Here is a 26679-nt window from a genome sequence, read left to right as displayed (position 1 = left end):
TGATGGGCTGTATGGCCTGCTTCCACACTATGGAGGTTTAGCGATTCTAGGAGTAGCTATTTCTGGCTAAATCTACAACGAAGTGTTGGGGGATGTGTTCAAAATTGAGTTGGTGAGACTGGAAGCTAAACATGTCCCCTTCAGAGTGAAATGTAGGAGACCAGAGAATCCTATATGTCTAGGAATATTCAGGACTGCATATGAAAGAAAAGAGAAGCTTTCAACAAGTACAAAGGGAGCAAATCAACATAGGCCAGAGTGAAGTGCAGGGGCGAGCTTAAGAAAGCAATTAGGAGAGCATAGTGGAGGCACGAAAAAGCACTGGTGGGTAAAACTATGGAGAATTGTGAGATATTTCATAAGTATATCAAGGAGAAGAGAATAACTAGAGGAAGAGTAGGGCCCATTAAGGGACCAAGGGGGAAATCTGTGCATTGGTAGGATGTTAAACACGTATTTCACATCTGTGTTCACTTTGGAGAAGGGGAATGTAGGTACAAAATTGTAACTGAGAGGTTCTTGAGCAATTTGACATCAGGTGTGAGGAGGTATTTAAAGTTTTAGCAGGGGTAAAAGTTGCCAAGCCCCAGATGCGGCCAAAGAGCCTAGGATACACTGTAGAGAGAAGTCTATGGGGCTTTGACCCAAATGTTTTATTCCTTTTGGGAGGTGTCTGAGGACTGGAAGACAGTTAATGTTGTTCAAATTTTAAGGTAGGGTGGTAGAGATACACCAGGGAATTAGAGAGCAGTTGTAGGGAAACTTGGAGAAATTTCTGAAGGTGAGAATTAATATTCACTGGGAGAGGAAAAGTTTGTTCGGGGTAATCAGCATGGGCTTGTCAGAGGATGTCATGCTGTACAAAACTGATTGATTTTTTTGCGGAGGTGTCTAGTTGATTTTATTTCTGTGGATTTTGACAAAGCCTTTGACAAAATCCCACATAGGAGATTAATAAAGAAGGTAAAAGCTCATGGGATCCAGGGCAAGTTAGATTCAGAATTGACTTGGTAGTAGAAGTCTGTTTGTGTGACTGAAGGTGGGTGTCCAACGGCATACCTTGGGGAGTAAAGCTAAGTAACTTTATTGTTTGTGATAAATCTGAAAATGTGTTGCTGGAAAAGCGTAACAGGTCAGGCATCATCCAAGGAGCAGGAGAGTCAAAGTTTCGGGCATGAGTCCTTTTGTGATAAATGTAAACAATGCGGAAGAAGATCCGGGTGGGAGGAGAAGGTGATAAATTAATTTACAAATGATACAAAGATTGGCCAGGTGGTTAACACTGAGGAACAAGATCTTCATTTACAGGAGGATAACAGATGGATTGGGCAGATGAGTGGCAGCTGGAATTTAACCCTAAGTGTGATCTGATGCACTTTGGGAGAAGTAACTAGATAAGAGAGTACTCAGTGAACAGCAGGACACCAGAAAGTTCAGAAGAAAATGAGGATCTTTGAGTTTTTGTCTACTGGTCTCTGAAGTCAGTAGGGCAGATTAATAAGATTGTTCAGAAGACATATGGGACACTTGCTTTCAGCAGTAATGGCGTAGATCACAAGAGTGCAGTAGTGTCTTGGAGTTGCATAGGACTTTGGTTAGTACACAGTTGAAGTACTATGTGCAGTTTTGTTTACCACACAATAGGAAGGATGTGATTGCACTGGAACGGGTACGGCGGAGATTCACCAGGATGTTGGGATGGAGCAGTTTGGCAATGAAGAAAGGCTGGATAAGTTCAGGTTGTTCACTTTAGAACAGAGAAGCCTGATAGGGTACCTGATTGAGGTATATTAGATTATAACAAATTGGATAGAAAGCAGCTGTTCCTTTTGCTTGAAGGGTCAGTAGCAAGGGGCATAATTTTAAAGTAAAAGGCAGGAGGTTTAAAGGGATTTAAGGAAAGAAATTTCACCCAGAGGATGTTGGGAACACACTACCTGGGTGGATAGTTAACAGAGCAAGCCTCAAAAACTTTTAAAAAGTATTTGGATGCATCTTAAAATGTCATAACATTCAAGACTTTAGGCAAAATTCTGGAAAGTTGGGTAGGTGTAGATTTAGTGTAGATTTTTGTCAGTGCAGACTCAGAGTCATACAGCATGAAAACAGATCCTTCGGTCCAACCAGACCATGCCGAACGTAATCCCAAACTCAACTAGTCCCACCTGCTTGCTCCTAGCCCATAAGCTTCCAAAACTTTCCTTTTCATGAAACCATCCAAATATCTTTTAAACTGTTGTAATTGTACCCCCATCCATCTTCAGGAAGTTCATTCCACACTCAAGCCACCCTCTGTAAAAACATTGCCTGTTATGTCTGTCTTTCCTCATTTCCCCTCTCCCCACCTTACCCAAGCTCCAACCTTCCAACTCAGCACCATCCTCATGACCTGTCCTAGCTGCCAATCTCCCTTCCCACCTATCCGCTCCACCCTCCCCTCTGACCAACACCTCCATCCCCACCCCCATTCACCCATTTGCTTTGCTACCTTCTCCCCTGCCCCAGCCCCCCTATTTATCTCTCCACCTTGGAGGTTCCCTGCCAACATTCCTGCTGAAGGGCTTTTGCCCGAAACGTCGATCTTCCTTCTTCTCAGATGCTGCCTGACCAGCTGTGCTTTTCCAGCACCATTCTAATCTAGACTCTGGTTTCCAACATCTGCAGTCCTCACCTTTGCCCTGTCTTTTTTAAATCCCTGTCCTCTCTCCTCAAAAGTGTGTCCCCTAGCCTTGAAATCTCCCCATCTTAGGGAAAAGACCATTATAGTCAATTCTATCTATATCTCTCATTATTTTATAAACTCTTGTCAGGTCACCTCTCACCCTCCTGCACTCTAGTGAAAAAATTCCCAGCCCATCCAGCCTTTCTTCATAATTCAAACCTTCCATACCTGGCAAATCTCTTCTGAATGCTCTCTAGTTTGAAAATATTCTTCCAATAACTGGGCAACCAGAAGTGGACCCTGTATTCCAGAAGTGGCCTCACCAATGACCTGGACAACCTCAACATAACGCCCAACTCCTATACTCAAATATAAATCTGAAAAAGCAGCACTGATGGTCAGAGCTCATACAAATGATGATGTGACCTAAATCAGTTACTGATGTGAAACGTTACAGATAGCTGGTTTTGAACATTTTTTGAGATATTAGCCACCTTGGATTTCTCAAATAATTTATACTTATTTCAACATGGAACCCAAAAGGAACACTAAAGGATGAGACAATAGAAATGATTAGTAGTATGGAATGGATTGACAGTTCAATGTCACATGTCTTGTGCTACTTCCAAAGGCAACTTTATGCCCCATGATTTTTTTGGTGAAACTGTTTGAAAAATCATTGTTTATAAATCTTGGAATGATGAAAATTGGTTTGAAATCCATTATTGCATTATGTGTTTGTGACATTAGTGAAACAAGGGCATTCATTACTTACTTGTTCTAATTTTTATATTTTAATCAGATACTACTTCACAAAACTTGTCAGAGGAGTTTTTTTCCAACACACTTACCATTTGTCACATGGGACAAATTGGCCAGAGAATTTCCAAACTAATGGTTTTCATGTTTAGAATCTTGCAATACTAAGTTGTGTTAAAGTTGCAATGGTGCATATGCATGCTATACTTGCTAGAGCACTATTTGTCATCAGTTCCTAATTGAGCAAGACAGAACCTCACCACATTGCTGTCAGTCAAACGTCATGCTGCAACTGTGTTTACCAGAATATAATTTTGTTGTTGGGCCTCTAGTGACCTGGAAACTGGAAGGCCATTTTCTCAATGGAACAAGAGAGATTATCCACTGTTTACAACCTTCTCTGTTCCTTTCTGGGTACCTTTAAATGATAATATATTTGAATCAATGGGAATGTTTTGTGAAGTGTGTGAAAATAGGGCCAGACATCACAAGGACACAGCTTCAATTGTTCTAAACATTTCGGAAATTTAGTGACATTGAGATGCGTGTGAGTGAACTCACTTGTAGTTAGTGGCCTTTGCAAAATAACTGAGATGTGTGTGAGCAATAGACAGTGCTCCTTTACTATCAGTAAGCATCAAAAAGTACAATTTTGCCAAGCTAGGTTGATGCAGCAGCAAGCAAAGTTTTCAGCTTTAATCTTAACAGATGTGTTGAAAATGTAATTGAAATACTTTTGTGTCAATAACATCCTAATTAAAATTTACAAAACGTTTGTCATGATCCAAAGATATATTAAATGTTGAATGCTATGTTCTGAAACGCTAGGCAACAGAACATAAGCAATACAAGGGTCAGAGTGCTGGAATGTAGAGATTTGTTGATTCGTTTAACAAATTTCTAATAAAATAGAAAATAATTTGAAATAAATTGAAGAGATTTATACTTCTGAAATGAATTGAATCATATTGTCAGAAACAGAGCACCTCACTTAACAGATTGCCACTACCCTTATAGTGTATTCAGTAGCTTATTTTGCAAAACAGTTGAATTGCAAAACCCTTTTGAAACTGTTCTCTATCACTGGTTATCAGCTTTGATTGCAGATAGATTGAAATTTTGAACTCTTTGTCAAAAGAGTGTGCATTTGTTTTTGTCAATATTGCATGATGTAGTGAACATGATGACTAGGTCCCCTCAATTTTGGTAATCATTGGAATATCACGAGGGAGTACTGAATAGGGGTTCTGTTACTTTTCTGTTATATAGCTAAAATATAAGACTGCTTAGTTTCTCATCTTTCAATCACCATACGTCTGAGAGTCTACATGCCAGCTGCTTCAAGGCATTTTCTGTTTCCTTACTGTCTGTGATAAGTGTGCTTTATATCGTGTTTTTCTACTTATCCTGTCAGTGATTGTCTCAATTAAATAATTCTCATTAGCAGGAAGCATTTTTTCTGAGTTTTAGAATATTATTATTACACACTTATCCTGGTGGTTTAGAAACAAGACATCTCTCTACCTTGACTCTGTATCATTGTCAGTCCCGCAAAGTTTAGATAGATGAAGGGAAAAAGAATACAATTACAATGAGCAACTGTCTCAGTCTCTTTGGTGACAAGCCTGTAGCTTCTTAGATGAATTTAGATTAGATTAGATTACTTACAGTGTGGAAACAGGCCCTTCGGCCCAGCAAGTCCACACTGACCCGCCGAAGCGCAACCCACCCATACCCCTACATTTACCCCTTACCTAACACTACGGGCAATTTAACATGGCCAATTCACCTGACCCGCACATCTTTGGACTGAGAGAGGAAACCGGAGCACCCGGAGGAAACCCACGCAGACACGGGGAGAACGTGCAAACTCCACACAGTCTGTCGCCTGAGTCAGGAATTGAACCCGGGTCTCAGGCGCTGTGAGGCAGCAGTACTAACCACTGTGCCACCGTGCCACCCACTAATTTAGTCCTTTATCTGAAATGAAGGTTTTGTAAAGCAAAGAATTCTTAGTAAGTTTTGAGACTTCCTGCAGTCAAATTTCCAAGGGTTAGTTCTCAGGTGAATTTGAAGTTAGAGCAAGTTGGGAAGTCTTTCTCTCATTTTCAAAGCAATGATGTTATTATGTTGTCTGCTTGGTTGAATTGCATCTGTTTTGATGGCCTGATGGGTATCTGTCAAAGTGTAGTTTCTTGCTGATATATAAAAGCAAAGAGAAAATATGGCCATTGCATCAGGTGACTCCATTGTATAAAAGCCCAATCCTAAATACTGGGTGATTAGGATGGATATAAATTCCGTGTTGTGATGTTGACACCTTGAAAGATTTAGTCTGCCAGGGTAACCGTTGCTGAATGAAGCCTTCAATTTAAAATTACACTTTAAAATGTCTTTCAGGAATAGGCATCGAGCCAGCCTTAATCTGAATGGTTCCTTACATTCTCCTTGAGACAAGGAGCGCTTCAAACCTCAAAAATAGTTAAGGAATCCTTAGGCAGAATTCTTTTACAACATTTTGTGGTCGATTTTAAATATACAAATTATTTTAAATTTCAGAATAGATTGGGGATTTGATGCAGATGTTATAAAGTTGCATTTTTTTTACCAGATCACGAGGATGCAGTATGCAAATGCATTAGCAGCAACCAAACTGGAGAATTCTCCCCAGACCCCTGAACCTGATACGGCGATATCAGCATCAGCAAGCAAAGATCCAACCCTTAGCATGTCCACCGAAACTACTAACTTGTTAAATGGAATGAACCCTGTTATTCGTAAGTCATATCCTTGATGAAAATTTGGTATAGCTTGCTTGGATGCCCTGACTTCTTAAAAGTGCATTCAGCTTGTGTATATCAGTGTATTAACAGACTTCAGTGCCAGGCATTCTGGCCTTTTCTTAATTTAGAAAGGAAAAGTGGAGATTTGAGATCAACTAAATACTCTGCTTTAACTGAAGCAAGATTGTTCGTTTGCACTTGAACTTATGGCTCCTGTTGCAATAATATTTGATATGAATCTTTAAACTTCATGCCTGTGACTATGCAACCTTGGTTGTTTGCCGTCCTTGTTGTTCACTGTACCTTAAACCCTGCACTGACACGTCTTGAGTATGTTTACAATGTCTACGGCCTCACATGAAGCATTAAAGGCTGGTGAACTGTGAAGAATGCTGATTACAAAATTCATTGGAATGGTGCATTACAATTCACTGGAACTGTTGTGTTTTTTTTATGCCATTAATTTGTTTCTTTTTGCCATTCCTAACAACTGCATGTCTTTTTTTTATATAAAAGCTATTTATGCTCATATTGTTTTTTGCCATTACTAACATGGAAATGAACAGTTGCAAAGAGTTTTCTATTGTATAATGGGATGACACTGAGAGCTAGCTGAGTCTGCTTAAGGTTCTGTCTCTCCACTGCAGCATAAAGCCTTGTGACTGTTCATCATAACTGTTAGTGGACAGATAGGTAGTGATTCCATTTTGACTATGACATCAAATTTTGGAAGTTGAAATGTTTCTAAAGATGTGCATCGATACCTATCCTTTTCAAACCTAACCTGTTCACTAAAGTTTATTGTCTTGAGATAAGCCATATGAATGAATGACACTGTGTGTTCCTAGAGTCCTGTTATTTCATATTTTCATTTTGTACAACTGATGAGCCTGCCACATTTTAGTTGGCTGCAGTGCAAAAGCACAAAAGTCTTTTTTAATTATATTTATTGAATAGTTGGAGTTTACTTCAGTTGTGATATTTGTTGAGAACTGGCACTGTATATTTTTTCTATTGCTTGATTCTATAATGTTTGTACATTTTTATTCAGTTATTGACATGATGTCCCAGACTAATGTTAAAGATGGTATTTCCGTTTCTCAGAAAAGTATAAATGAAGTGAGATTAAATAAAAACAAATAACTCAATGCCCTAATTACACGAAGTCAGTATCATGATTTTCTTAGTTAACTAGTTCAGACATAGTTGTCAAATTTGGATAAATGAATTTACTTTCATCTTATGTGTTGTTTGAATACTCTTCAAATAATTTGCTGCAATAAGTTATAGTCTGAATCTGGAAATTACCAAGAAGTGCTGCATACAATATGGGTAAAATCTATTGATTGATGTTTGTACAAACATCAATGTGTTTTAGTTCCAGTTTTCAACACCATGTAAGCATAAGCAGTTGTTTTGACAACTGAGTTTATTGACCAGTTTTCAGAATTAAGTATACTGGCATTGCTTGCTTTTACTGGTGTTTTAGGCAAAAGTGAGGACTGCAGATGCTGGAGATCAGAGTCAAGATTAGAGTGGTGCTAGAAAAGCACAGCAGGTCAGGCAGCATCTGAGGAGCAGGAAAATCGACATTTCGGGCAAAAACCCCTCATTAGGGAGCTTCCTGGTGAAGGGCTTCTGCCCGAAACATCAATTTTCCTGCTCCTCGATGCTGCCTGACCTGCTGTGCTTTTCCAGCACCACTCTAATCTTTACTGGTGTTTTGCCAAGTATCTGCAGTCTCCTATTTTGTTGTGGTGATGAGAGTTAGCAATTAAAGCAGGTTTGTCTCAACTCCATATATATCTCTGTAATACGACATAATTTTCTCAGTGAACATAGCCTGATATTACAAAGGCATTATATAATAGTAATTACATAATTGTAAGGAAATGTATTTCCTTTACTTGAAGTACATTGTCATCTAAACAACAAAATAGTCCCTTATTTTAATTCTTTTGCATATTCTGTTCCAGTTTTGAAATATTTTGAATTATTGTTGACTTTGCGCTTTGATACAATACTGCTTCTGTTAAAAATGTATTTTGTAAAAAGCCAATAATGTTGACAGAGTTTAGTGTCACCACTGCTCCCAGCCAGAATGAATGTGATTAGGTATTTCTCCTGTCAAACATAGCTAGAGACCTTGAGGGTTGTAAGTGACTGGTATTGATTTTAATCAGGTAGTTCCTGTTTTCCACAATTTTACAGACTTTTTATTTTAAAATGGACTTTCTTATTGTAAGATGCACTGTTAAGGTAGTAAAAACCCACTTCGGCCAGCTCCCTGGGGCAGTGGCATATTTACGCACTCTTAACATTTTATCTTTCCATATCTTACACATTTCTCTGGCCCGGATATTTTTAATCAATCTGTTCAGCTGTGTTATGACACACCTCTGGAGAAAAGACACAAACAAGGCCCTCATAAGCACTCCTCATTTCCTTATTATACAACCCAGTGACCTGCACATGTCCTCACTCATTACAGTGCATTATTTATACAAATGGAAGATTCCCTGCCTCTTAATATATGTCAAAACCTCTGTGACCAAGTCTAACTTGATGCTTCACTATGATGTTTCAATTGCAAATTACTTTTTGTACAACTGATGAGGCTGCCACATTTTAGTTGGTTGCAATGGAAAAGGTTAAAAATCTTTTTAATAATATTTATTGAATGGTTGGAGTTTACTTCAGTTGTGACATTTGTTGAGAACTGGCACTGTATGTTTTTCTATTGCTTGATTCTATAATGTTTGTGCATTTTTATTCAGTTATTGTCACTCATCTCCAGCAATTTGTAACTGAATACATTTTCAGGCTGAAGGAGAAATGTCTATTCAAAATACTACGTTCATTTCTGGTCTCCTTGCTATAGGGAAGATGTGTTAAACTTGAAAAGATTTACAAGGCTGTTGCCAGAATTAGAGGAATTGAGGTATCGGGAGAAGCTGAATAGGCTGGGGCTGTTTTCCCTGTAGTGTCAGAGGCTGAGGGGAGACCTTCAAGGTTTATAATATCATCAGGGGCATGTCAGGGAGAATAGTCAAGGTCTTTTTCTCAGGATAGTGGAGTCCAAAACTCGAGGGCATAGGTTTAGGGTGGGAGGAGAAAAATAGAAAAGGGACCATAGAGGCAACTTTTTCACAGAGTGTGGTGCGTGTCTGTATCCAACAGGTTTATTTGGAAGCACTAGCTTTCGCAGCGCTGCTCCTTCAAAAGGTAGTTGTGGAGTATAAGATCATAAGACAGAATTTTTAGCAAGAGCTTACAGTGTGATGTAACTAAAACTATATATTGAAAAGGATCTGGATTGTTTGTTAAGGCTTTCATCTTTTAGAATGGGCATGTTGGTTTCAGTTCTTTCATATATAAATCGCAGAACTTTCTTAAAGTCACATTCTCAATTGAATATTAACAATAGATAATGCATTGAAGGTGTGAGGTGCCCTGCGTGAGGCTGTCTGTGCCCCAATGTTCAAACTAATTCTAATCTAAAAAAGGATTTACAAAATCTTACGTGGATTCATGCAGTTTTTGAGTCAAATAAAATATAATTCTGCAAGTACAAATTCACACCACAAACTTTTATGTGGGTGTGTATGTGCAGGAGCGGTAGGGGGTATGAGTGTCCGGGAGAGTGTTTGTGTATGTGTGTGAGTTTAAAGGGGTATAAGTCTTTGAAAGGGTGTGTGTGTGGGAGTGAAATATGTGGGCGTTTGAGACAGAGCCTCTGTGTGAGTGAGGGTCTACGTGACTGTATGGGTCTTTAGATGTGTCTGTGTGTGTGTATATATTGTGCAGTGGGGTCCTGAAGAAGGGCTCATGCCTGAAACGTCAATTCTCCTGCTCCTTGGATGCTGCCTGACCTGCTGCGCTTTTCCAGCAACACATTTTCAACTCTGATCTCCAGCATCTGCAGTCCTCACTTTCACCTGTATGTGACATGAACCCAAGATCCCAGTTGAGTCCATCCCCAGTTGAGGGTGCTTGGTTATCAGCCTCTGCTCGACCACTTTGATTTATTGCCTGTCCCAAAGTCTGCCTTGGAGGATGGTCATCTGAAGGTCCGAGGTCGAATATCCTGGACAGCTGAAGTGCTCTCCGACTGGGAGGGAACACGCCTGTCAATTGATTGTTGTGCGGTGTCCATTCATCCGTTGCCATAGCCTCTGCTCTGTCTCACCAGTGTACCATGCCTCAGAGCATCCTTGCTTGCAGCATACGAGACAGACAACATTGGGTCAAGTCACGTGAGTACCTGCCATGTACATGGTGGGAGTTGACCCCATGTGTAATAGTGGTATCTATGTTGACACTCTGACACGTCTTGCAGCATCTACAATGACAAGGTTTTATGGAGTTGTCCTGAAAACCAGGCAGTTTGCTGTGAACAATGGTCTGTTTAAGGTTGGTGGTTGTTTAAAGGCAAGAAGTGGAGGTGTGGGGAACGTCTTGGCGAGGTGCTCATCGTTGTTTATGATGTGTTCATCCTAACTGATAACTTGGTGCGATGCTCAACTCATTGACCACCAGTTCCGATGTGCCACAGTGAGAAACCATAATGACCTCCTAAGGAGACAGACACAAGCTGCTCTATTCCTGATAAAGGGTTTTTGCCCGAAACGTTGATTTTCCTGCTGCTCGGATGCTGCCTGAACTGCTCTGCTTTTCCAGCACCACTCTAATCTAGAATCTGGTTTCCAGCATCTGCAGTCTTTGTTTTTACCCTTTAACGAGCTGCAACCGACAGGGTACCCTTTGTTGCCCAGTACTTCCCAGGAGCTGAAAAGCTACACCATGTTCTTCACGGCCTGCAACACATTATCAATGAGGATGAACATCTCACCAAGGTCTTCCCCAGACCTCCACTACTTGCCTTTAGACGAGCACCAAACCTCAAACAGATCATTGTTCGCAGCAAACTGCCTGGTTTCAGGACAACACCATACAACCTTGTCACAGTAGATGCTGCAAGACGTGTCAGAGTGTCGACACAGATACCACCATTTCACGTGGGGACACCTCCTACCATGTACATGGCGGGTACTCATGTCACTCGGCCAACATTGTCTATCTCATACGCTTCAGGCAAGGATGCCCTGAGGTATAGTACATTGGTGAGACCGAGCAGAGGATACAGTAACAGATGAATGGGCACCGCACAACAATCAAAAGACAGAAGTGTTCCCTCCCAGTCAGAGAACACTTCAACAGTCCAGGACATTTGACCTTGGTCCTTCGGGTAACCATCTTCCAAGGCGGACTTTGGGACAGGCAACTACACAAAGTGACTGAGGAGAGGCTGAGAGCCAAGTTTGGTATCTATGGAGATATCGTCAACCAGGACCTTGGGTTCATGGCACACACATACGCACGCGCATACACACACCCTTTCTCATACACAAGCTGTCTCTCATGCTCACACATACATTCCCACACACTAACACGCACCCTATCACAGACTCGTTTACATTCACACACACACACACACACACACACACACACACACACACACACACACACACACACGCTCTCTGTCATACACACTTATATCCCCCTGCGCGCGCACACCCACATGCATACACACACATACATAAGTTTGTGGAGTGAATTTGTGCTTGCAGAATTACATTTTACTTTGCTCAAAAATGGCATGAATCCATGTAAGATTCTGTAAATTCCTATTTTAGATTAGAATCAGTCTGAACATTGGGGCATAGACAGCCTCACACCTTCAATGTATTATCTGGGTCAACATGGCACCTTTTGTTAAAGTTCACTTGAGAATGCAAATTTAAAGAAAGTTCGGGAATTACATCTGAAAGAACTGAAACCAACATGCCCATTCTAAAAGGTGAGAGCCTTAACAAGTATGTAATTTCAGTTACATCATATTGTAAACCTTTGCTATAAATTCTGTGTCTTACAATCTTACACTCCACAACCACGTTTTGAAGGAGCAGCAGTCTGAAAGCTAGTGCTTCCAAATAAACCTATTGGACTATAACCTGGTGTTGTGTGATTTTTAACAGTAAAGTGGAAATTCAATACTGGAGAAGCTGGAATTGTGTTTCTTTCAGCAGACGAGGTGATGGTGAGTTTTGATGGGAGTATTCAAATCATGAGCTAACCATTTAGGTACAGAACTGGCTCAAAGGTAGAAGACAAAGGGTGGTGGTGGAGGGTTGTTTTTCAGACTGGAGGCCTGTGATCAGTGGAGTGCCACAAGGATCGGTGCTGGGTCCTCTGTTTTTCATCATTTATATAAATGATTTGGATGTGAGCGTAAGAGATAAAGTTAATAAGTTTGCAGATGATGCCAAAATTGGATGTGTAGTGGACAGCGAAGAAGGTTACCTCAGATTACGTTGGAATCTTGATCAGATGGGCCAGTGGGCTGAGAAGTGGCAGATGGAGTTTATTTAGATAAATGTGAGTGCTGCATTTTGGAATAGCAAATTAGAGCAGGACTTATGCACTTAATGGTAAGGTCCTGGGGAGTGTTGCTGAACCAAGAGACATTGGAGTGCGGGTTCATAGCTCCTTGAAAGTATAGTCACAGATAGATAGGATAGTGAAGAAGGCATTTGGTATGCTTATTTTTATTGGTCAGAGAATTGAGTTTAGGAGTTGGGAGGTCATGTTGTGGCTGTACAGTATATTGGTTAGGCCACTTTTGGAATATTGTGTGCAATTCTGCTCTCCCTCCTATTGTAAGGATGTTGTGAAACCTGAAAGAGTTCAGAAAAGATTTACAAGGATGTTGCCAGTGTTAGGAGGATTTGAGCAATAGGGAGAGGCTGAATAGGCTGGGACTGTTTTCCCTGGAGCATCGGGCACTGATGAGTGACCTTACAGAGGCTTATAAAATCATGAGGGGCATAGATAAGGCAAATAGACTTTTCCGTGGGGTGGGGGATTCCAGAACTAGAGTGCATAAGTTTAGGGCGAGAGGGGAAAGATATAAAAGGAACCTTTTGCACAGATGGTTCATGTATGGAATGAGCTGCCAGCGGAAGTGGTGGAGGCTGGTACAATTACAGCATGTAAAAGGTACCTGGATGGGTATATGAATAGAAAGGGTTTGGAGGGATATGGGCCAAGTTCTGGCAAATGGGACCAGATTGGGTTAGGATAGCTGGCTGACATAAGCAAAATGGACCGAAGGGTCTGTTTCCGTGCTGTACAGCTCTATGGCTCTATGATATGTTTTGGTGGAGTAAATTAGGGGAGACTGCTTCAATTGGTAGATAGATTAGAACACCAATAACTGGATGACACTGAATCATTAAAGTTAAGGAATAAAAGAGAGGAGGCTGAGAATGGTTTTTAAGCAGCAACTCTTTTAAGATCCGGAATGGAATGCCTGAAAGAGTGATGTATTGGATTCAGCAATAACATTCTAAAGGGAATTCGATATGTATTTGAGAACTGAAATGTTTAAAGTAATTTGGGGAAGAGCATAGTGGTGCAAAAAAATTGGATTTCTCCTTCAAAAGCAGCACGATGGGTTAGATGGCCTCCTACTGTGTTGTACGTTTCTGTTAAAAGGTTTCAGACAAAATCATTTAATTGGTTTGGTGCCTGCTTTATCTGCAGGCTTTGATTGACTAATGAAGATACATAGGAATCAATCGAATGCCAGAGTTTTGGGGGTTGAAACAGAAGGAGGGAAGACAGGGTGGAAAGAAACATTTTGGAGTTTGAAAGTGCAGATCGAGAGAAAGAAAGGAAATATGAATAAATATTAGTGGAGGAACAGTGAAAGAAAAACTGTTTCAGGGTAAGCAATTAAACTTCCAAACCTACAAATAGAATTAGGTAAGCAGGATTTCCCAGTCCTCGATGTTTGGTGGCAAGTTAGTGTCGTGGTGGCAATGCTTGATGCAACAACTGGCAATGTAGTCACAATATGCTTTTGCTTTTATTCACCAGAACAAGTCTCCGTATGCCCTGTTTTAGCAATTTCCCATGTTCATGCTTTATAATTTTGAGAAAAATATTCATAAAGCTTGAATCAAAAGATAAGTACCACTGATGGCAGATATATGTCATGGTGACATGAGCTGGCATGTTTTAGAGTTAGGCTTTGAGCATTATAACTAACAGTGTTTGGTCTAATATTCATATTAAAAGAAAATTGGGTGAGTAGATAGTAATTCAGTATGGTATCAAAGGACACATTTCAATTTAGCCCAAAGTTGATGTTAGTTAATCTCACTTTGAAGTACTGTGGCTTTTTCAAAAGTGATCCAAAGGGCTGAATACCACAAAATATTTTTATTTTTGAAATGGGCAAGTTTTTTTTAAACAGAGGGTGTGGAGAAGGAGACTTTTGGGACGGAGTGGGAAGAATATAAATTTCTCCAGTGTCATTGTCGTTTCCTGATTTTAATTAATTAATTGTAACATAACATAGTGATTTCCAACTAGATTAAAACTGAGCATGCTTGTACTCGCGCTTCAGGCCAGCAAAAAGGAGCATTTGCTCATTAAAGGTGAAAAGTTGACCAAATTACTGGTCAACTTGAAGTTGCTCAATTTGGTTTGCTGAACAATGCAATCTGATTGTGCATTTAAAAAGTCTTCAGTACGGTTTTGTTCCAAGTTGCTTAACTTGAATTGCTAGATACTTTTAAAATGTCTAGCTCAAATAAAAGAAAACCAAAAAACATCATTTGAGGTTGTCAGATCCTGTCTGCCAATAGCAATGGCTGCAGGTGGACAGTCAAACTGTGCTGACCTGTTAAATAAAAAAAAAATTGCTGGGAGTCACTGATCATGACTTGTCTCACGCTGAGCAGGAGCAGACATGGAACTGCTGAGCAAGCGAAGTAATATATTTGGTTGGTTGCATTACCCGAAACACTACTTCAGTAGTGTCTCCCACCCATCCTCCTCTTCTAACCAAAAATAAATGGTTCTATGCACTGGATTGGTAAGGTTACTAGTTTTTTTTTAATATTCTTTATATTTTTACAGTCTCTTTGGGAATTTAGAACAGTGGAGATGGTGTTTAGGGCAGTTGAATGTCCCTTCTCAATGTGGGAGGTAGGGGTCACCTCTGGTGTCCCTGCTGACTTCAAATACGGGAAGTGCATTCAACTCCAGCTCCTCGGAAGCTGCATTAGGGAGCTGGAGCTGGATGAACTTCAGATCACTTGGGAGGCAGAGGGGGTTATTGAGAGGAGTTACAGGGAGGTCGTCACAATTCAGGTTCAAGGAAATGGCAGATGTGTTTCTGTCAGGAGACAGAAAGGGAACCGGCAGGCAGTGCAGGGAACCCCTCTGGCTGTTCCCCTCGACAACAAGTATACTGTTTTGGATACTGTTGTGGGGAGGGACTTAGCAGGGATAAGTCATGGGTGCATGTCTCTGGCACACAGTCTGTCCTTGTTGCTCAGAATGGAAGCAGGGAGATGTGCAGAGCATTAGTCATTAGGGACTCCATAATTAGGGGAACAGATAGGAGGTTTTGTGGGAACAAGAGAAACTCACGGTTAGTGTGTTGCCTCCCAGGTGCCAGGGTTCGTGATGTCTCAGACCATGTTTTCAGGATCCTTAAGTGGGAGGGACAGCAGCCCCAAATCGTGGTCCACATACGTATTAATAACACAAGTAGGAAAAGAGATTAATCGAATTGAATTTATTGTCACATGTACTGAGGGACAGTAAAAAGCTTTGTCTTGCCAGCAATACAGGCAGATCACAGAGTTAAGTAGCATAGATAAGTAAATAATAGGAAAACAGTGGTAAAAACAAAAACATATGTACAAGCGAATGTTTAAGAGTTTGTGAGTCCATTCAGTATTCTAATGACAGTAGGGTAGAAACTGTTATGAAACTGTGTTCAGGCTTCTGTACCGTCTCCCCAGTGGTAGAGGTTGTAGGGTGTAGGCTTGCTCGCTGAGCTGTAGGTTTGATATCCAGACATTTCATTAGCTGGCTAGGTACATCATCAGTGGTGACCTCCAAGTGAAGCGAAGCTGTTGTCTCCTGCTTTCTATTTATGTTTGTCCTGGGTGGGGTTCCTGGGGTTTGTGGTGATGTCATTTCCTGTTCGTTTTCTGAGGGGTTGATAGATGGTATCTAGATCTATGTGTTTGTTTATGGCGTTGTGGTTGGAGTCCCAGGCCTCTAGGAATTCTCTGGCGTGTCTTTGCTTAGCCTGTCCCAGGATAGATGTGGTGTTCCAGTCGAAATGGTGTTTTTTTTCATCTGTGTGTAGGGCTATGAGGGAGAAGGGATCGTGTTTTTTTTGTGGCTAGGTGGTGTTTGTGTATCCTGGTGGCTAACTTTCTTCCTGTTTGTCCTACGTAGTGTTTGTGGCAGTTCTTGCATGGAATTTTGTAGATGACGTTGGTTTTGTCCATGGGTTGTACTGGGTCTTTTCAATTTGTTAGTTTTTGTTTGAGAGTATTGGTGGGTTTGTGTGCTACTGGGATTCTGAGGGGTCTTAGTCTGGCTGTCATTTCTGAAACTTCTTTGATGTATGGTAAGGTGGTCAGGGTTTCTGGCTGTGTTTGGTCTGCTTGTCGTGGTTTGTTCTTGAGGAATCTGCAGACTGTATTTTTTGAGTATCCGTTCTTGAATACGTTGCATAGGTGGTTCTCTGTTTTCCGAAGTTCATCTGTGCTGCAGTGTGTGGTGGCTCATTGGAATAGTGTTCTGATACAGCTTCGTTTGTGTGTGTTGGGATGGTTGCAGGTATAGTTAAGTATTTGGTCAGTGTTTATTGGTTTTCTGTATACGCAGGTTTGTAATTCTGCCTTGTCCTTTCTTTCAACTGCGATGTCCAGGAATGCGAGTTTGTTGTCGGTTTCTTCCTCCTTGGTGAATCTTATGTCTGTGAGGGTGTTGTTGATGATGTTGAATGTCTCTTCTATCTTGTTTCATTTTGTGATGACAAAGGTGTCATCTATGTAGCGGACCCAGATTTTTGGTTTGATGGTTGGTAGGGCTGTTTGTTCTAGTCTTTGCATTACCGCTTCTGCTATGAATCCTGATAGCGGAGATCCCATGGGTGTGCTGTTGGTTTGTTTGTAGATTATGCTGTTGAAGGTGAAGTGGGTGGTGAGGCACAGGTCAACTAGCTTCATGATGTTTTCGTTGGTAATGTGATTGATGGTGATTGGGGTGTGTGTGATGGTCTCTTCTAAAAGTGTGCTAAGTGTTTCCTTTGCCAGGTCGATGTTGATGGAGGTGAACAGTGCTGTTACATCGAATGAGATCATTGTTTCGTCTTCCTCTATTTTGGTGTTTTTGATGATTTTTAGGAATTCCTGGGTGGAGTGGATGGAGTGCTGAGACTCTTCTACTAGGTATTTCAGTCTTGCGTGTAGTTCCTTGGCTAGTCTGTAAGTTGGTGTTCCGGGTAGTGAGACTATGGGTCTGAGGGGGGCTCCTGGTTTATGGATTTTTGGTAGTCCGTAGAATCATGGGGTGTTGGTCCTGTCAGGTTTCATTTTCTGGAATTCCGTCTTGTTTAATTGTCCGGAGTTGTGTAATTTTCTTAGGAGATATGTAATTTTGTTTCCTAGTTGTGGGGTCGGGTCTAGCGCCACCTGTTGGTAGGTGTTGTAGAGGTTGTAGAAAAAAAATTGCCAGAGTGGGATGGATCTTTGTGAATGGTGGCAGCCTTTCCTTGACAGCGGGCCTGGTAGATGGATTCCATAGATGGGAGGTTGGCCTTTGTGATTGTAACCGTCTCTGACCTTGAATGGTACAGTTGGCATACCAAGTAGAGATCCAGCCAGACAGAATGCTCTCTGGCACACCTACGAAAGTTGGTAAGGGTATTCGCCATCATGCCAAATTTCCTCAGCTGCCTGAGGAAGAAGAGACGTTGGGCGTTTGTAACCAGTGTGTCCACATGAAGAGTCTAAGAAAGCTTGTTGTGGATGACTATTCCCAGGAGCTTCACCATCTCTACCCGTTCCACCTCTGTGCTGTTAATGTGTAGGGGAGCACAACTAACATCCTGTCAAAAGTCAATAATGAGTTCCTTGGTTTTGCCAGTATTGAGAACTAGGTTGTTCTCGGTGCACTATTTTTCCAGGTCTTCCACCTCCCGTCTGTAGTCTGTTTCATCGCCATTTGCGATTCGACCGACTATGGTGGTGTCATCAGTGAACTTGTAAATGGCACTAGTCTGGTATTTGGCGATGCAGTCATGGGTGTACAGTGAGTACAGTAGGGGGCTGAGTACGCACCCCTGGGGGGCCTCCAGTGTTGAGTATTAGTGAGGATGAAATATTCTCCCCAATCTTCACCACTGGTTGTGGCCTGTGGGTCAGGAAACTGTGCATCCAGTTGCAGAGAGTGGGGCTTAGTCCGAGATCACTAAGTTTAGTAATCAGTCTCGAGGGGATAATAGTATTGAAGGCTGAACTGTAGTCAATGAGTAGAATTCTTACGTAGCTGTGCTTTGGTGTCAAGGTGTTCTAGGACAGAGTGAAGGACAAATGATATGGCATCTGGCGTGGACCTGTTGGTCCGATAGGCAATTTGGAGTGGGTCAAGAGTAGTGGGGAGGCTGGGGTTGATTAATGCCATGGCCAGCCTTTCAAAGCACTTCCTGACCACCGAGGTTAGGGCCACTAGGTGCAGGCCACTGCCAGTTGATCTGCGCATGCTCCGGTTGCATGGCCTGGTACTCTGTTTGGTCCCATCGTTTTCCTTGGATCCAGACAAAGGAAAACTGATCTGACCTCTGATGCAGAGACTGTTGGGATAGGTTCATCAGGACTTGTCGGAATAGGTGTTACCTCTCCGCCAAAATTCTGCTCAGAGCGAGCATTGAAGGCATTGAGACGATCTGGGAGGGGTGTGTCATCATCTGCTATCTTGCACTGTCTCTTTTTAGACCCTGTGATGTCATTCAGTCCTTGCCATAGTCAACAGTGTCTGTCAGGGTCTCTAGTTTGGATCGATATTGGTCCTTGCTGTCTTAATGGCTTTGCGAAGGTCATACTTGGATTCCTTATATTTGAGTGGGTCTCCTGATCTGAAGGCCTCATACCTGGTTTTTAGCAGGTTCTGTATGTCCTGATTCATCCAGGGTTTCCTATTGGGGAACACCCAGATTGACTTGCTCAGTATGCAGTCCTCCCTAAGGGATGGGGATTTAAGGCAGAAATTCAGGGAGCTAGGCTGGAAGCTTAGTGCTAGAACAAAGTTGTTATCTCTGGTTTGTTGCCCATGCCATGTGCTCGCGAGGTGAGGAATAGGAGAGAGAGGAGTTGAACATGTGCTATAGGGATGGTGCAGGAGGGAGGGTTTCTGATAATTGGGGCTCATTCTGGTGTAGGTGGGACCTCTACAAACAGGATGGTCTACACCTGAACCAGAGGGGTACAATATCCTTGGGTGGGTATTTGCTAATGCTATTCAGGAGAGTTTGAACTAATTCAGCAGGGGGTGGGAACCTAAATTGAAGTTCTAGTGTCCAGTAGGTTGAGAGTAGTGACGTCAGAAATATGGTTTCAAGGTTGCAAGAATGCACTGGCAAGCAGGAAGGTGGTTTGAAGTGTGTCTACTTCAACGCCTGGAGCATCCAGAATAAGGTGGATGAACTTGCAACATGGGTTGGTACTTGGGACTTTGATGTTGTGGCCATTTTCGGAGCCATGGATAGAATAGTTGTTGCAGGTTCAGGATTTGGATGTTTCAGTAAGAGCAGAGAAGATGGTAAAAGGAGGTGGGATACTGTGGCATTGTTAGTCAAGGACAGTATTACGGTTGCAGAAAGGGTGTTGAGAACTCGTCTACTGATGTAGTATGAGCTGAGGTTAGAAACAGGAAAGGAGAGGTCACACTGTTGGGAGTTTTCTATAGGCTGCAGAATAGTTCCAGAAGTGTAGACGAAAGGATAGCAAAGATAATTCTGGATAGGAGTGAGAGTAACAGGGTACTTGTTATGGGGGACTTTAACTTTCCAAATATTGACTGGAAATACTATAGTTTGAGTTCTTTAGATGGGTCCGTTTTTGTTCAGTGTGTGCAGGATGACTTCCTGACTCAGTACAAGACAAGGAGAATCGATGTTTTGGGCATAAGCTCTTCATCAAAAAATTCCTGATGAAGGGCTTATGCTTGAAGCATTAATTCTCCTGCTCCTCAGATGCTGCCTGACCTGCTGTGCTTTTCCTGCACCACACTCTCGACTCTGATCTCCAGCATCTGCATTCCTCACTTTCTCCCAGTATGTATACAAGTAAATTAGGGGTGATGCCACATTGGATTTGGTACTACGTAATGAACCTGGCCAGGTGTTAGATTTGGAGGCAGATGAGCACTTTGGTGATAGTGACCATAATTTAGTTATGCTTACTTTAGCGATGGAAAGGGATAGGTATATAACACAGGCCGAGAGTTATTGCTGAGGGAAAGGCAATTATGATGCGATTAAGCAAGATTTAGGATGCAAAGGATGGGGAAGGAAACCCCAAGGGATGGGTACAATTGAAATGTGGAGCTTATTCAAGGAATAGCTATTGCATGTCTTTGGTACATATGTACCTGTCAGGCAGAGAGGAAGTGTTCAAGCAAGGCAGCTGTAGTTTACTAAAGAAGTTGAATTGCTTGTCAAGAGGAAGAAAAAGGCTTATGTTAGGATGAGATGTGAAGGCTAAGTTAGAGTGATTGAGAGTTACAAGTTAGCCAGGAAAGACCTAAAGAGAGAGCTAAGAAGTGCTAGGAGGGGACATGAGAAGTCGTTGGCAGGTAGGATCAAGGAAAACCTTAAAGCTTTTATATCTGGAATAAAAGAATGGCTAGAGAAAGATTAGAGCCAATCAAAGATAGTAGTGGGAAGTTGTGCATGGAGTCCGATGAGATAGGGGGAAGCGCTAAATGAATATTTTACATCAGTATTCACACTGGAAAAAGACAGTGTTGTCGAGGAGAGTACTGAGAAATAGGCTACTAGACTAGACAGGATTGAGGTTCACAAGGAGGATGTGTTAGCGATCCTGAAAAATGTGAAAATAGATAAGTCCCCTGGGCCGGATGGGATTTATCCAAGGATTCTCTAGGAAGCCAGGGAGGAGATTAGAGCCTTTCGCTTTGATCTTTATGTCATCATTGTCTACAGGAATAGTGCCAGAATCGTGGAAGATAGCAAATGTCCCCTTGTTCAAGAAGGGGAGTAGGGACAACCCTGGTAATTATAGACCAGTGAGCCTTACTTCAGTTGTGGGTAAAGTGTTGGAAAAGGTTATAGGAGATAGGATTTATAATCATCTAGAGAGAAATAAGTTGATTAGGGATAGTCAACACAGTTTTGTGAAGGATAGATCGTGCCTCTCAAACCTGATTGAGTTCTTTGAGAAGGTGACCAAACAGGTGGATGAGGGTATATATGGATTTCAGTAAGGTGTTGCTAAGGATCCCCACAGTAGGCTATCGCACAAAATACGGAGGCATGGGATTGGGGGTGATTTAGCAGTTTGGATCAGAAGTTGGCTAGCTGAAAGAAGACAGAGGGTGGTAGTTGATGGGAAATATTCATCCTGGAGTTCTGTTACTAATGGTGTACCGCAAGGATCTGTTTTTGGTCCACTGTTGTTTGTCATTTTTATAAATGACCTAGATGAGGGCGTAGAAGGATGGGTTAGTAAATTTGCAGATGACGCCAAGGTCAGTGGGGTTGTGGATAGTGCTGAAGGATGTTGCAGGTTACAGAGGGGCATAGATAACCTGCAGAGCTGGGCTGAGAGGGGGGCAAATGGAGTTTATTGTGGATAAGTGTGAGGTGATTCAGGAAGAAGAGTACTGGGCTAATGTTAAGATTCTTGCTAGTGTGGATGAGTAGAGAGATCTCTGTGTCTATGTACATAGATCCCTGACAGTTGCCACACAGGTTGATAGGGTTGTTAAGAAGACATATACGGTGTGTTAGCATTTATTGGTAGAGGGATTGAGTAGAGGTCATGCTGCAGCTGTACAAAATTCTGGTGCGGCCACACTTGCAGTATTGCGTACAGTTCTGCTCACGACATTATAGGAAGGATTTGGAAACTTTGGAGAGGGTTCAGAGGAGATTTACGAGAATGTTGCTTGGTATGGATGACTTGATTTGTAGACTTCCAAATAAACCTGTTGGACTTCACAACATGTGGTGTTGTGTGGTTTTTAGCCTGGTATGGAGAGAAGGTCTTATGAGGAAAGGCTGTGAAACTTGAGACTGTTTTCATTAGAGAGAAGAACGATGAGAGGTGACTTAATTGAGACATACAAGATAATCAGAGGGTTAGATAGGGTGGACAGTGAGAGCCTTTTTCCTCAGATGATGATGGCTAGCACAAGAAGACATAGCTTTAAATTGAGAAGTGATAGATATCGGACAGATGTCAGAGGTAGTTTCTTTACTCAGAGTATTAGGGGCGTGGAATGCACTGCCTGCAAGGGTAGTAGACTCGCCAAATTTAAGGGCATTTAAGTAGTTATTGGAAAAACATATGGATGAAAATGGAATAGTGTAGGATAGATGGGCTTCAGATCGGTTCCACAGGTTGCTGCAACATTTAGGGTGGAAGGGCTTGTGCTGTGCTGTTATGTTCTGTGTTTTGTTGTGCTTGCATCTCTCTGCCTTTGCCATTATCATATTAAACCAGACCAGTATATAATGCATAAGTGAACAAACTTTCCTTTGCAGTAAAAGTAAATTCTGATGATGTTGAGATTTTCAATAGTAAGTGGATGCTCAATACTAATGCAAACCACTCCTCATCAGACAGTCCCTCATGACTAGTGTCAGCCGAGTGAACCTTCTGCCTCCAATGCCAGTATAACTTGCTTCAAATAAAGAGCCCAAAACTCTTTACAGTATTCCACTATGGTCTAATTAGTCTTTGTACAATCCTGGTAAAATCTACTTACTTTCGGCATCCATTCACACTTGCTCTCTGTCACACACACATACTCACTCTCTCTTGCATGTGCACACATACTCAGAGGCATGGACACAGGCAAGCACACTCTGAGGGGAGTTATTTCATTTAAGGTTCTTTTCTGTCAAAAAAAACTCGACATCATTTAAAACACAGACAGATTTGAAGCAGGACCTCACACTGCAGTGCATTGTCTAACCTGAGATTCACCTGTTGTACATTGATCAAACATTTAATTATCTCGGGATAAGGATTTGAAAGGAATCTGGATTTTGCGTTATAATCAGCAGTCTACTTCCTAACTGATTAAGGATTCAACAAGGGCCATAGTTTTAAAGTTGTTAACTTGTTACTTACAAATACTGAGTCTTATACCTCTCTATCATACCACACCTGAGGAAGGAGCTGAGCTCTGAAAGCTTGCAATTTCAAATGAACCTGCTGGACTATAACCTTGTGTCATTTGATTTTTGGCCCTTTTTATCCCAGTTCAATTCCAGCATCTCCACATCATGGAAATAAAGACCAGCATTCCATTTGCCTTCCCGACCACCCACTGAATTTGGATGACCTCTTCTGTGATGCATGATTAAAGACTCATAAATCCCTCTTTCTGCAGTCTCTCTCCATTTAAATAATATTTCAGCTCCTGTATTTCTCTTGCCAAAGTGCATAACCTCACATTTTTCCGTATTATATTCCACCTGCCAAATGTTTGCCCACTCACTTAACCTCGAGGAGAAAGTGAGGACTGCAGATGCTGGAGATCAGAGCTGAAAATACGTTGCTGGAAAAGCGCAGCAGGTCAGGCAGCATCCAAAGAACAGGAGAATCGATGTTTCGGGCATGAGCCCTTCTTCAGGAAGGGCTCATGCCCGAGACGTCAATTCTCCTGCTGTTTGGATGCTGCCTGACCTGCTGCGCTTTTCCAGCAACACATTTTCAGCACTCAGTTAACCTGTCTACATCCTTCTATAGGTTCCTTGTGCCAGCCTCACTACTTGTCTTCCTGCCTGCTTTTGTACATTGATTATCCTCATCCAAGTTGTTAATATATATTGTAATCAGTTGTGGCCTCAGCTCCAATCCCTGTGATATTCCACCTTTAATAGGTTGCCAGGTTGAAAATGCCCCCTTATCCCAACTCTCTTCCTTCTATTAGTTAGCTAATCTTCTGACCATGCTAATATACTATCTCCAACACCATGGACTCTTATGAAATAGCCTCCCTTAATGTGTTGTTCCTTATCAAATGTTTTCTGAAAATCCAAATATATTACATTCACTGCTTCTCCTTTATCTATCCTACTTGTTACCATATCAAAGAATTGTAGTAAATGCGTCAGGTATGATTTCCCCTTCATGTGACCATGTTGACTCAAAAATATTATGTAATTCTAAATGCTCTATTTTCCATCCTATCTAATAGACTCTAACATTTTCCCAATTGCAGATGTTAAGCAAACTGGCGTACAGATAGCTGTTTTTTGTCTCCTTCCCTTTTTAAATAAACATGTTAATGGCAGTTTTCCAATTATTTGGGACTTTTCCAGAAACTAAGGATTCTTGGAAGATTATTACCAATGTATCCACTATCTCTGTAACTACTACCTTTCATATCCTGGGATGCATCCCATTAGTTCTAGGGAATTTATGGGTCTTTAGCCCCATTAGTTTCTCCAGCACTTTTTTTTTCTAACAATAGTTACTGTATTTCTTTTCTCTCCTTTTTTTTAACCCCTTGAATAATTAGTAATTCTGGAACTCTATTAGCCTCTTCTCCGTGAAGACTGATGCAATGTATTTCTTCAACTCTGCCATTTCCTGGATCCCCATTATTATTTCAACAGCCTCATTCTTTTAAGAGGCCATTGCCAATGCTTTTTATCATTAGTATGCTCAGTGCAAAAATGCTTGAAATTTTGAAGGATAAATGCAATAAACTCTATCATTTTAGAATGATATTTCATCCAAGTATTGGAATTACCTAATGCAGCATCATGTGTTTTCAAAGCTTAAAACTAGAACCTTCTGCTGATCTCCCGCCCCCCTCCCCACCAATTTCCTGAATGCTTTTCTTGTTGCAACTGCTTTTTGTATTATTTGTTGTTTGACTCACACAGGACCTCTCCTCCATGATAATCCTAAACCCCTGTGCTCCGCAAGACCAGGTCCTCAGCCATTTATACCCTTGCGATTGTGTGGCCAAATTCGGTTCTAACTCAATTCATAGTAGGTTGGATCTCAAATAATGTCGAGACAGATTACAGGAAAGAGATAAAGAGCTGAGTGGCGTGATGGAAAAGCAATGATCTCTCCCTTAAAGTCAGCACAGTGAAGGAGTTGGTCTTCGATTTAAGGAAGCCGAGTGGAGGACATGCACGTGTCAGGATCAGTGCTGCTGAGGTGGAGGTAGTCAAGAGCTTCAAGTTACTAGGAGTAAATACTATCAACAATCTGTCCTGGACCATCCATATCAAAACTACAGTCAAAAAAGCAATGCCTCTATTTTCTCAGAAGGCTTAGGAAATTTGGCATGATCACAATGACCATTACCAATTTTTATATGTGCAGCATAGAAAGCATCCTATGCAAATACATCTCAGCTTGGTATGGCAACTGCTCTGCCCAAGATCTCAAGAAACTACAGACAATTGTGAACCCAGTCCAATCCATCACGCAAACCAGCCTTACTTCCATTGACTCCGTTTATATTTCCTGCTGCCTTGGGAAAGCAGCCAACATCATCAAAGACCCCTCCCACCCTAGTTATACTCTCTTCCATCCTCTTCTATCAGGCAAAAGAAACAAAAGTTTGAAAACATGTACCAACAGATTCAAGACCAGCTTCTTCCCCACTGTTATCGACTTAAGAACGGACCTTTCATACATTAGAGTTGATCTTTCTCTGCGCCTTGGTAGCTGTAACAGTATATTCTGCATTCTGCTCTATTATCAAGATGTACTTAAATAGAGTATAATTTGTCTGGAGAGCATGCAAAATGGTACTTGTTACATTAACCAAGATACAATGAAAACAATAAATCAATTCCAACACCGCACAACCCAGATGGCCTCCTTCTTCAAGGACCGCAGATTCCCCCCAGACGTGATCGACGATGCCCTCCACCGCATCTCCTCCACTTCCCGCTCCTCCGCCCTTGAGCCCCGCTCCTCCAACCGCCACCAAGACAGAACCCCACTGGTTCTCACCTACCACCCCACCAACCTGCGCATACAACGTATTATCCGCCGCCATTTCCGCCACCTCCAAACGGACCCCACCACCAAGGATATATTTCCCTCCCCTCCCCTATCAGCGTTCCGCAAGGACCACTCCCTTCGTGACTCCCTTGTCAGATCCACACCCCCCACCAACCCAACCTCCACCCCCGGCACCTTCCCCTGCAACCGCAGGAAATGTAAAACTTGCGCCCACACCTCCACACTCACTTCCCTCCAAGGCCCCAAGGGATCCTTCCATATCCGCCACAAGTTCACCTGTACCTCCACACACATCATCTATTGCATCCGCTGCACCCGATGTGGCCTCCTCTATATTGGTGAGACAGGCCGC

General features: G+C 41.9%; 1 protein-coding gene across 1 annotated transcript in view; it reads left to right on the top strand.

Annotated features, from left to right (window-relative positions):
- Positions 1-6620, top strand: part of LOC132826536 (metal transporter CNNM2) — a 72937-nt gene extending 66317 nt beyond the window's left edge. The window contains exon 7 of the mRNA XM_060842504.1: positions 6033-6620. Within this exon, the coding sequence (XP_060698487.1) occupies positions 6033-6215 (183 nt within the window). The 3' untranslated portion in view covers positions 6216-6620. The remainder of the gene's footprint in view (positions 1-6032) is intronic.
- The last annotated feature ends 20059 nt before the right edge of the window (positions 6621-26679 follow it).

The sequence above is a fragment of the Hemiscyllium ocellatum genome, chromosome 22 (assembly GCF_020745735.1).
Source record: "Hemiscyllium ocellatum isolate sHemOce1 chromosome 22, sHemOce1.pat.X.cur, whole genome shotgun sequence".
Lineage (NCBI taxonomy): Eukaryota > Metazoa > Chordata > Chondrichthyes > Orectolobiformes > Hemiscylliidae > Hemiscyllium > Hemiscyllium ocellatum.
This window is presented reverse-complemented; position numbering and strand designations above follow the sequence as displayed.